This window comes from Vipera berus, assembly GCF_964194415.1.
Source record: "Vipera berus genome assembly, chromosome: 1".
Taxonomy (NCBI): Eukaryota; Metazoa; Chordata; class Lepidosauria; order Squamata; family Viperidae; genus Vipera; species Vipera berus.
Window position 1 is genome coordinate 15,707,660 of NC_138202.1, and position 10,961 is coordinate 15,718,620.

At 42.1% G+C, this 10,961-nt stretch overlaps 1 protein-coding gene across 8 annotated transcripts in view; it reads right to left on the reverse strand.

Moving 5' to 3' along the window:
• The window catches only part of R3HDM4 (R3H domain containing 4), a 29,081-nt gene extending 18,872 nt beyond the window's left edge, over positions 1-10,209 (reverse strand). For all 8 annotated transcript variants that reach the window (XR_014028657.1, XR_014028658.1, XR_014028659.1 and 5 more), the window contains exons 1-6: positions 10,017-10,209; positions 6,910-7,064; positions 5,290-5,408; positions 2,093-2,204; positions 1,755-1,840; positions 173-258 (exon numbers count right to left, since the gene is read on the reverse strand). Coding sequence is in view for 5 of the 8 variants with exons in the window: in XM_081345616.1 (XP_081201742.1) it covers positions 173-258; positions 1,755-1,840; positions 2,093-2,204; positions 5,290-5,408; positions 6,910-7,064; positions 10,017-10,105 (647 nt within the window). In the remaining 3 variants the exon portion in view is untranslated. The remainder of the gene's footprint in view (positions 1-172; positions 259-1,754; positions 1,841-2,092; positions 2,205-5,289; positions 5,409-6,909; positions 7,065-10,016) is intronic.
• Positions 10,210-10,961: the final 752 nt, after the last annotated feature.

Sequence of the window (10,961 nt, forward strand, 5' to 3'; positions counted from 1 at the left end):
CAGCTGCCATTTTGTAAACTCTCATGGCGGCCATTTGAGGAGAACGTCCTAACAGGCTCTCAGCATTCAAAATACACACACTTGTTGATGCTCTGGTCAAGATTTTGTGTGCTAAATGCCACTGAAGCCACTGCTGATAATAGCAGTCAGCAATAGGTTCGCTTTTGGTTACCTATTGTCCATCATAGCTGTGTAGACAGCATGAGGGTTAGTGGAGAAAAAGGCCAGCAACTCCTCCTCCAAGCCTTCCAAGGTTTCCTGTAAAATAAGCAAAAAGCTACGTCTTTCCATCTACAACAGGGAAACTCTACACCAGTGTTTTTTAACTGTGGTTGACTTTAAGATATTTGGATTTCAACTTCCAGAATTCCCCAGCCAGCTTGGCTGGCTAGGGAATTCTGGGAGTTGAAGTCCAAACATCTTAAAATTTCCAAGGTTGAAAAGTACTGATCTACATCTACAACAAGGAACAGCAACATACTTACTCGACTCATATATTTACTAATGCAACAGAGTGGTTCAGAAACAGAGCTATTGATCAGAAAGCCTCCAGTTCAGATCTTACTTATGCTTCCAACTCACAGGAGGCCCCATAAAATGGGATTGCTTTCAACTCAGTTTCCCCCTCTGTAATATGACACTATGTAATGAGTCTACCTCACAAGTCTGTGGCAAAGATCCAGAAACACCCCCCCCAGCAATTTGAACAATCAAAATAAAAGAAAAATAAAGGTGATAAAGAGGTTGCAGTTCAGCATGGTCTGCCATCCCATCACAAGATCTTCCCAGACAGGCTGGATACTCTTATATAATGATAAACTCACTGGGGAAGAGGTAAGAAAATAAGAAAGGACAAGCAGAAATTGCTGTGCATTTATACATAGTCCTCGACTTACAATCACAATTGAGCCCAAGAGGTCTGTTGCTAAGCGAGGCAGTTGTTAAGTGAACTTCACTCCATTTTACGACTCTTCTTGCCACAGCTGTTAAGTGAATCACTTCAATTGTTAACTTAGTAATGCGGTTGTTAAGTGAATCTGGCTTCCCCATTGACTTTGCTTGTCAAAAGGTGGTCACGTGACCCTGGGACACTGCAACCGTCATAAACGTGAGTCAGTTGCCAAGTGCCTGAATTTTGATCACGTGACTATGGAGATGCTACAACGGTCATAGGTATGAAAAATTGTTATAAGTTACTTTTTTCAATGCCGTTGTAATTTCAGTCACTAAATGAACTGTTATAAGTTGAGAACACCTGTACAAACCAGAATCAGAGGTTTATTTGCCAAGCAGGATAGTAGTTTACTTACTTTGTAAGAAAACCAGGCTCTGAAACAAGCCCTAAATACAGATAGTCCCTGATTTACAACCATAACTGAACCCAGAATTACAATTGTTAAGTTGTGCCAGTCATTAGGTAGGTCACCATGTGACCTTGCCCAACTTTATTTTTTACAGCAGTGCTTAAGTGAATCACCATGGTTAAACAAATGTGCGGTTGTTAAGTGAATTCATTGTCTGCACCAGTAAACACCAGTTTCCGGCAAAGAACGTAAATCTTGGTCATATGGTGACGGGATGCTGCAAATGGCCATAAATGCAGGCTAGTTTCTGAGACTGTGGGGTGGCAGCGGTTGGAACTCTGAACCCAGGACAAAAATAGCCTGCTGTAATTTTGAATAATCGCTACGCAGCCAGTCACAAGTTGAGGACTACTTGCATAAACTACTTCTGTTGCTGCCTATACAACGTACCATGGGAATCCGACTTCGTTTCAGGGTGGTTCGTAAGCGTCGGCTGATGCGCTGAAAACAATCTTTAGGTGTGAACGGAGGATGCTCTGTTAACAAGAGGGAAGAAGAGATAGAAAAAATGAAACAGAAAATACACCAAACAATTCTGGAAGAATATCTCATTTTCCCCAAGGCAAAAGCCTACAATTTCCAATTGTCTGATTGGTTTTCACAGGTAGACTGGCTTTGGATATGGGTGTTCCATTTTTAGCCAACAAGATAAAAAGCCTCCTCTTCAAACTCCCTGATTTATGTCCAATGCTTTTTGGCCATAATGTCCTTGCACTGTCTTTTCATACCTTTCCACTTGATGTCAGCTTTATTTTTCGGTTTTTTTGAAGTCTCCTCTTCTAAATACAGGAGGACTCGCTCTTGTTCTTCCCCAGACTGGTTCATGAAATCGTTCCAGATCTACAAAACATATAAATATATAATATAAACTCATTTTCAATTCCTGTCTTCTGCCATCTGCAGTAATCAAGGCAAATGTCATCTCTGGATCACACAAGGCTGCATGCATTAGCCCACTTCATTGATGGCTACATCAAGAGAGGCTTTTTACCTAATTAAGTTAATGGAAGTACGATAAATGGAAAGGGGTGGGAAGATTTTAAAGGACTGTTTGTTAGCTATCACCATAAACACCATAAATACATCCAAACTAGCATGCTGCGCCACATTAAGCCTAAAGTGGCTTGCTCGGTTCTGCTTTATTAAGGTTTCTGTCTTCATGCTGCTAACATCAGATGTTTTTGCATTGACAGATGTGTTATATAAACTCAGCTGATTTGGGGAATACACCAAGTTTGAAGAAATCCTTGTTTAGCACTATATACAAATCCAGAGTTAAAGTGATATTTTAAGGGAGAGAGAGAGGTTTCTTAGTCTTTTCCACCATGTAGCTTCTTTTTGATAAAGGGCACTCAATTCCAGACTGTTCTTCTCTTTGTTGAGTTTATTTTCAGTTTGGGCAAGCTAGAAAAAATACGGTATGCAGCTGATGAAGTATTTTCAAAGGAAGGGTAACTAGCCCTGAAGCATTATTAATAATAATGAAGATTGGAAAAGAGATGTATTTCCTGTACATTCTGCATTTTCTCTAGGTACACAAGGCAGTGAAAATACTCATAGTAACGGATCCAGTTCTAGTACTTGCCCTAAAATGGAAGAAGGATGTTGAGGAACTAGGAATGACAAAGATGGTGAGGCTTTTGAAGGCTAAATCCTATGAAGAGCTATCAAAGGATCTAGGCATGATAACCAAAAGAGAAAACTAAGGGGAGATGTGGCAGTGGTATTTCAATATAGGTAGTCCTCAACTTATGACCATAATGGAGCCTGCTTGTAAGTTGTGATGGTTGTAAAGCAGGTCATCACACCTGAATTTATATATTTTTATGGCAGTTGTCAAGTGAATGCCACGGTCATTAAGTGAGCCATTTGTTTGCTTTTGGCCGGTTTTGACAAATAACCAGAAGTAAATGCCAGGTTTTGACAAAAACACCCTAAAATGTGGTCACATGGCTGCAGGACATTGCAAATGGCTGAACATGAGAGATGGTTGCTGAGTGTCCGAAATGATTGCGATTGGGGGTGGGGCAGCTGATGTAACTTTGGAACAGAGTCATAAATATCCCTAGGAAGATCCGTCGTAACTTCGAACAGTCACTAAGTAACTGGTCATAAGTTGTAGAATACCTGTACTTGAAGGGCTGTCCCAAGGAAGAGGATGGGGGAATTCATTCCCTGTAATTCCTAAGGGTCGGAGAAGAACTAACAAGTGGAGGTTTTACTGTAAAAAGAGAGATCCAAACTCAAACCAAGGAGGAATCTCTTTTTTATGAGATCTATTAGGCAGAGGAACAACAATGGAGTTATGGAGGATTCCATTCCTGGAGGTTTTCAAGCAAAGATTAGATTGCTTTTTTGCCTGGATGGTTTGAGGATTCCTGGACCAGACTAGAAGACCTTCACTTCCATTCCAACCCTATGATTCTTTCAGTTTTATTTCACAACAACCCTGTGAGAAACTCAACTGGATAACTTTTGGTTGGTAGAGAATAAAGTAGCTGCAAACAGACCACCCTGCTGGGAGTCGAACATCCTAACTGTTACACCACTCTGCCTCTGTGACTGAGTCGTTTCCCCCCCCCCCCCAGCTTTCTTCCTCATTGTCGTAACAGGGAGTGTCATTTTTCTTACATCATCTTGCAAATCTCAACCCTGTTGCCAGTTGTCTATTGCCCAGGTTTGCAGAAAGACCTTTGTTTCCATGGCACTTGAAGAAAACCTAACACCACCCAAGTACTGCACAGTAAAAATGCCTGAAGTGTGACTAAGCAACACTTTATCCTGTAATATTTATTCCATTGTCCTTCGCCACATAACACTCCCTTCCACCTTGCTCATTCCTCATACATTACATCACCAAATGTGGGTGCACCACCCCAGGACATCCGGCAGAAGCTGGCCTCCTGGGTAACTCCCCTTTCTTTAATTTAAAAGCTAATTAAAAAAAAACTATCAGGGATCATTCCTAGAGCCTGCCACTCAGTTCTTCTTTGAGGAACAGAAATCAAAACTAGCTAATTATCCCAACATTCCCGCAACCAGGTGCCTCCCAGAGGGATTTCAATTTCTGCTTTTGCTAGACATTCTGGCCAGAATTTGGCTGGCGTAGGTCAAAAGGAGGCAGAACTCAGAGCAGGAAAATCCAGAGCTCTGCTGGGTTATATCTGCGAGGCTGTCACGGAGAAGAGGGGATTGATTTATTCTCCAAAGCACCAGAAGGCAGGACAAGAAGTAAGGGATTGAACCTAGAAGGACAATTTTTCCGGCAGTTAGAACAATTAACCAATGGAATAACGTGCCTCCCGAAGTTGTGAGTGTTCACTGGAGGTTTTCAAATATAGACTGAACATCCATTTGACAGGGATGATATGAGGTCTTGGGTTGGACTAGAAGACCACAAAGGTCCCTTCCAGCCCTATGATTCTATGTTCTATCTTGCTTTCAATGAAATAGGAAATGCCACAGCTCCACAGCCAGTACAACTTTTTTTTTGGTATTGTATAAAGCTTTTTCCCCGTTAGGGAAAAAACATTAGTTTGGGGACCGAAGCTTGGTCCAATCCACTCCAATTCTCCCTTTATCCCCAATTGCTGAACTCTAGCAGCACAGTTACAGTGGACAGAGCCTTCTTGCTGAAAGCATGGACTCACCCATAAACTATAATCCTTTGAAATAAAGACATGATTCGACATGCATAGCATTGTCACGTTTTCAGCTTATTTTATTTTTGTACCATCACTCTGGGGGCAGGTTCCTTACATTTCCTGACTTAAATCCTCACCCGAAGGCTATATTTCAACCTCTACCACATCACCATCCAGTGACGTCAGTTAAGAAAAGAAAATGCAAAACTGGGCTTGGAGGGAGATTCTGTTTCCAAGGAAGAGGAATCAGCTAAAGAAAAAAAATAAAAATAGAGCCCTACCTTCATATAGGTCGCATTGCTGCAGGCCTCAGTGAAAATGCTGGGTGGGGCAGGATGGGCAAGATCTCCATCTTCACTGGTGCAGTCATCCCGCTCGAGGAGGGTCATTAGGTAACGTGCTAGAAATGCACAGAATTAATAAATAATGAAATATGAAGCTTCATGCATGTAACTTAATAGTGACCCTTTTAGGGACATCAGTGGGCAGCATGGCACACTCAACATCATGCTACCAACAACCGTTTAATTGCACATAATTCTCGACTTACAACCACAGTTGGGACCAGAATTTCCATTGCTAAGCAAGGCAGTTGTTAAGTGAATCACACCTGGTTTTATGACCTCTTTTGCTACGGTTGTTAAGTAAATCACTGCCGTTGTTCAGTGATCATTAAGAAAATCTGGGTTCTCCCACTGACTGGAAGCTGGGAAGCTCTCAAATGGCAATTACATGACGCTGGGATGCTACAACCATTGTAAACACTTGCCAGTTCCCAAATGTCCAAGTTTTGATCATGTGACCTTGGGGAAGCTGTGACGGTTGCAAGTGCAAAGACCGGTTGTAATTAATTTTTTTATAGTGCCGTTGATACTTTGAACGGCTGTTAAATGAGTGGTTGTATGTCAAGGACTACCGGTATGGATTAGCTTTGTATCTCTCTTTTTGTACAGAAACTCAAGACTGCTCAACTAGTATTTACTTCTTCTGTTCTTCCCAACAACCATACTGTGTGATAGGCTGGGTTAAGAAAGAGGGACTGGCCAAAGTCAGCCAATCAGCTTCTGTGGCTTAAGTGGGACTAGAACCCAGCTCTCTTGATGCCTAGTTCAGCATCATCACCTTAGCCTGCCTCAAGCAGCAGCAAGCCAGATTGGCCCTAACAGCTACCCGGTTGGGCTATTCAAGCACAGAATCATAAGAGACGGAAGGCACTTTAGAGGTCTTCAATACCTCATCCTCAACCTTCAATCCTCATACCATTCTGGATATTTACATTTAATATAAAAATAAGAGAGCAGCTAATCCCAACTACTCTGGAAGATAATAATCTTGGTTGGCCTGAATGAAGAACGATTCATTAGTCATCAATTATCCAAAATAGGATAAAAGTGGATTTATCTTTGAGTAATGAGAGGCAAACTCATTAGGGACACTTAAATTGACTTAGCAATTGCCTTGTGTACTAAAAACATATTTGGAAGTCTGCCGGAGTACTCCTCCTAAATTGAAAACTGAAGAAATGGTAATTTGTTGAAATGACATAAAGATCATTCAGTAGTATGGTTTTCATAACATAAATAGTCCTCGCGTTACGACCACTTATCCAGCAACTCTTAAGACATTATGACAGTACTCAAGGGAGGGACTTACCTCCTGTCCTCAAAGTTCAATAAGATTTTTTGATAAGCAGTGAAGGAAAACCGAACTGAACAGTTCAAAAAGTGCTGGGGTCAAAACTAACAGAATTCTCAGCCAGCGAGATTGTGGTTAATAGTCCAAACCTTTGAAACGCACTGAGTTGGAAAAGGCTCCTCTGGATTTTGACCAGTTCAATAGGTAATCAAGAGATAACAGCTAGTTACCAAAGGGTTTCTAAGCCCTGCCTACCAACCACTTACTGTTCTCCAGACGCTGGAGGCTCTTTTTCCCTTTAGCCTTGGGAATGAGGTCTGAGTTGCGGATGGCTTGGTCAATATAGTACTGTTTCCGTTTGGCTGGAGAGAATCTCTTGGCTGAAGGGGTGGCCAGAGGGGGCAAGCAATCTTCAATCCTTCTGCAAAAGAAAAAAATCCACCCCCTCCAAATCAAAGGTTTAACTCTTTATAGACTCTATCTTCTCTTTTTGCAAATGCTTCCAAGGGACAGCACAGCTAACTGCAGGAGAAAAAAACAACACCCAGCCAGACCTAAGCAATCTTCATCCATGGTCAGGAAGAGCAAGAGAGACTGTAAGACTCTTCTCCTGTTCTCCTACCGTAAAGTGTTCAGAAATAGCCTGCTCTTAAACATGGAGGATCTATTGAGCTGTTAGGAACAATGCTTATATCTACACACATTTTCCATGCCTATATTTTTATCTTGCAACTCCCTTCTTGCAAAGGATAATAAGTTAGTCTTTCCTAAGTACTGGTAATTCAACCCTCCTGCAGGTGACAAAAGATGGCCAGGCTATTGTATGAAGCCTAGTTATATAGGTAGTCCTCAACCCTCAACCACAATTGACCTCAAAATTTCTGCTGCTAAACAAGACATTTGTTAAGTGAGTCTTGCCCCATTTTATGCCCTTTCTTGCCACAGCTGTTAAGTGAATCACTGCAACTGTTAAATTAGTAACACAGTTAAGTGAACCTGGCTTCCCCATTGACTTTGTTGCAACTTCAAATGGTCACCAAGCAAATGGTTGTAAGTTTGAGGACCACCTATGCTTGGTTGGGGGACCTGCAAGGAGCCTCAGAGCTGTAGAAGAGCTTGGGAAGTCCTACATAAAGGCAATGCAAAGTATTTCCATCTGGCAGTCCAGACTCATTCATCTCATTCCCTCAGAGTTCAATATATGGCAACTTCGTGTCAACGTTTATCAAAGAAAAATCTGGCTGATGGGATTAAATCTTCCAAAGAAATCAAGTCCATTTCCCCTCACTTGATTTTCCATTATAATTTATCATCTTCCCAGAAGTTAAGCCTCATGGCAGATTGGAGTGAGGCTAAAAAAGTGTTGTTATTTTCCTCTTCACAGTAACTAATTCCAGCATTTTCTCAAAAGAATTTTGCAGCTAATGTTCCAGGACAAGAAACCTTTTTGCTGGGGTTCCTGGAGAGATCTAAAAGAAGATAACTTTCTCCTTTCCCACTACAGGTAGTTCTCAACTTACACCCATTTGTTTAGTGACTGTTTGAAGTTACAATGGCACTGAAAAAAGTGGCTTATGGCCTTTTTACACTTATGACTGCTGCAGCATCCCTATGGTCACATGATCAAAATTTAGACATTTGGCTTGTATTTATGATGGTGGCAGTTCCCAGGGTCATGTGATCACTTTCAGTGACCTTCAGGCAAGCAAAATCAATGGGGAAGCCAGATCCAGTTAACAACTGTGTTAACAACTGCAGTGATTCAGTTAACAGTTGTGGCAAGAAAGGTTGTAAAATGAGACAAAACTCACTTAACTATCTTGCTTAGCAACATAAATTTCAGGCTCAACTATGGTCACAAGTTAAGAACTACCTGTATAGCAAGGGGTCTTCAAACTTGGCCCTTTTCTGACTTGTGGACTACAACTCCCAGAATTCCTCAGCCAGCGTGCCTGGCTGAGGAATTCTGGGAGTTGAAGTCCACAAGTCAGAAAAGGGCCATGTTTGAAGACCCCTGCTGTATAGTTTTGTCATTTTGCCTGTTTGCTTAACAAGAGGAATATTGGTATTGGTATTAACTTTTTTTTAGAATGGAAATAGCTACCATCTGGATCAGTGCAAGCCATCTTCTTCTTCAATAGTCAAACTACAAGAAAACATTGTGTTAATGTGGCAATCTGACCGCTGTGGAGAGGAAGCGCTGAGGAAAATTGTGGGTTTTTGTTTTTGTAACTTGCATCAAGTTACTTTGGTTCGTTGCTTTCTATGGTATATGCAAGGAAGCTTTACATTTTGCAATCCGGTCCTTCCTTAAATGAGACTGGCTCCCACAACCAGGTTTTTTGGGGGAAGGGGAGAGAGGGGCTCTACAGATGTGGATGTGTTTGTGTGAATAAGAGCCAGAATGTTTATTAAAATCAATGATGTAGTTATTTGGTTGGTTTGACTTCTGAGCTGTTTCTGCTTTATATTATGTTATTGCATTGTTTTTAAATGTTGGAAGCTGCCCAGAGTTGCTATTGAGATGAGTGGCTATATAAATCATATACATAAGTAAATCAATCATATTTCCAATTAATAATTATGGGTGAGTATTCCTTTAAAATGGATAAAGAAAAAAAATAATAGGAACTATGCCCAAAGTTAATATATTGTATTGGTCTACAACACCCATCATTCTCAGCAAGTTTGCATCCAGTTTCATCTGATAGCTGACCATTTCCTCAATCTTTGAATAAAGAAAGGTTGGAAAAAAAGCTTAAAAAGTGAAATGTTAGAAAGCCATTAGATTATGGATAGGAAATAACGTAATGTGTTTTTTTTGTTTTGCATTTAGATACTGTATGCTATTACTTAGGTAAAAAAAGTTAGATTGCCTTTTACAACAAACCTCTTCAGACAACCGACGTATAAAACAGCATAAAGCCCTGATACAATGAAAGATGGTAGATGTCCCAAGTGCAGGGTGATAAAAAGACCAGCAATATGTATAATATACCTTGTGGAACTCACCGACCAAGCAATTTGTGAGAGTCATTAGGGCTCAACTGTTTTTAAATAAAACAGACTTAAATAAGGAGGAGCTCTGTTAATTCTCCTCCACGTTAAGAGGAAACACATCACCCAAAACAAGGCGGTGGGTGACAGCTGTTGCCTTTCCAACCTTCAAGATCCTGCATGAGCTGGATTTAGTCAGGTCCTACCCAACTCGACTTCAGAACTGTCTGTGTTATTAAGTACAAGAGCCTCCAGTTGATAAGGCAGTCTATCGGAGGGAAGGAGCTCCTTTCCTTGACCCGAATCAAATGCAAGAAAGGAACACACAAAGACAATTGTGAAGCGCCCACAACCCGCCAGCCTTCCTCCTACTCACCCGTAGGGCTGGTCCAGGGGGGCTCCAGGCAGCTGTTCCTCCTGGCTCCCCCTCAGCCCCCCAGCCGCTCCCCTTTTCAGCCCCACCATCGCTGCCCGGCCTGCTGCCTCCCCCTCCCCTCCTCCCCAACCGCCTTCGCTCTTTCTCCGCTCCCCGAACGCCCGAAGGACGGGACCGACCCGGCCTAGGAGCCTCCCCCCCCGCAGGAAGTGACGTCAGCCCGGGGAGTGGCGGCAGGGCTGGATTTAACTTGGCCCCTTGCAAAGCGAGCCGTGTCCCTGGCGTGGTTGGTGTCCTTCTCGTTGTCCTTATCAGGCTGGGTGAGGTTGCGCTGCCCTCCGGCCTGCCTGCCTGAGGAACTAGCGACGTGGGAACAGTCACCTTGCGTGTAGGAAAGCAGTGCAGAAGTTATCCCTGCAGACGTCTTATGAGTTGAAATTCGTACATCTTAAAAGTTGCTGAGATTGAGATAACCTGATGTCAAATAATAATAAATAATAATAATAATAATAATAATAATAATAAGAAGAAGAAGAAGAAGTAGTTGGAAGGGACCTTGGAGGTCATCTAGTCCAACCCCCTGCTCAGGCAGGAAACCTTATACCATTTCAGGCAAATGGCTGTCCAGTCTCTTCTTAAAAACCTCCAGTGTTGGAGCATTCACCACCTCTGGAGGCAGGTTGTTCCACTGGTTAATTGTTCTAACTGTCAGGAAGTTTCTCCTTAGTTCTAGGTTGCTTCTCTCCTTGACTAGTTTCCATCCGTTGCTTCTTGTCCTGCCTTTCAGGTGCTTTGGAGAATAGCTTGACTCCCTCTTCTTTGTGGTAGCCCCTGAGATACTGGAACACTGCTATCATGTCACCCTGTGCAATTACCTTTATTATCTGTGCAATTACCTGTGCAATTACCTTTATTATCATTTATTTGGAGGGGGCTTTTAATCGG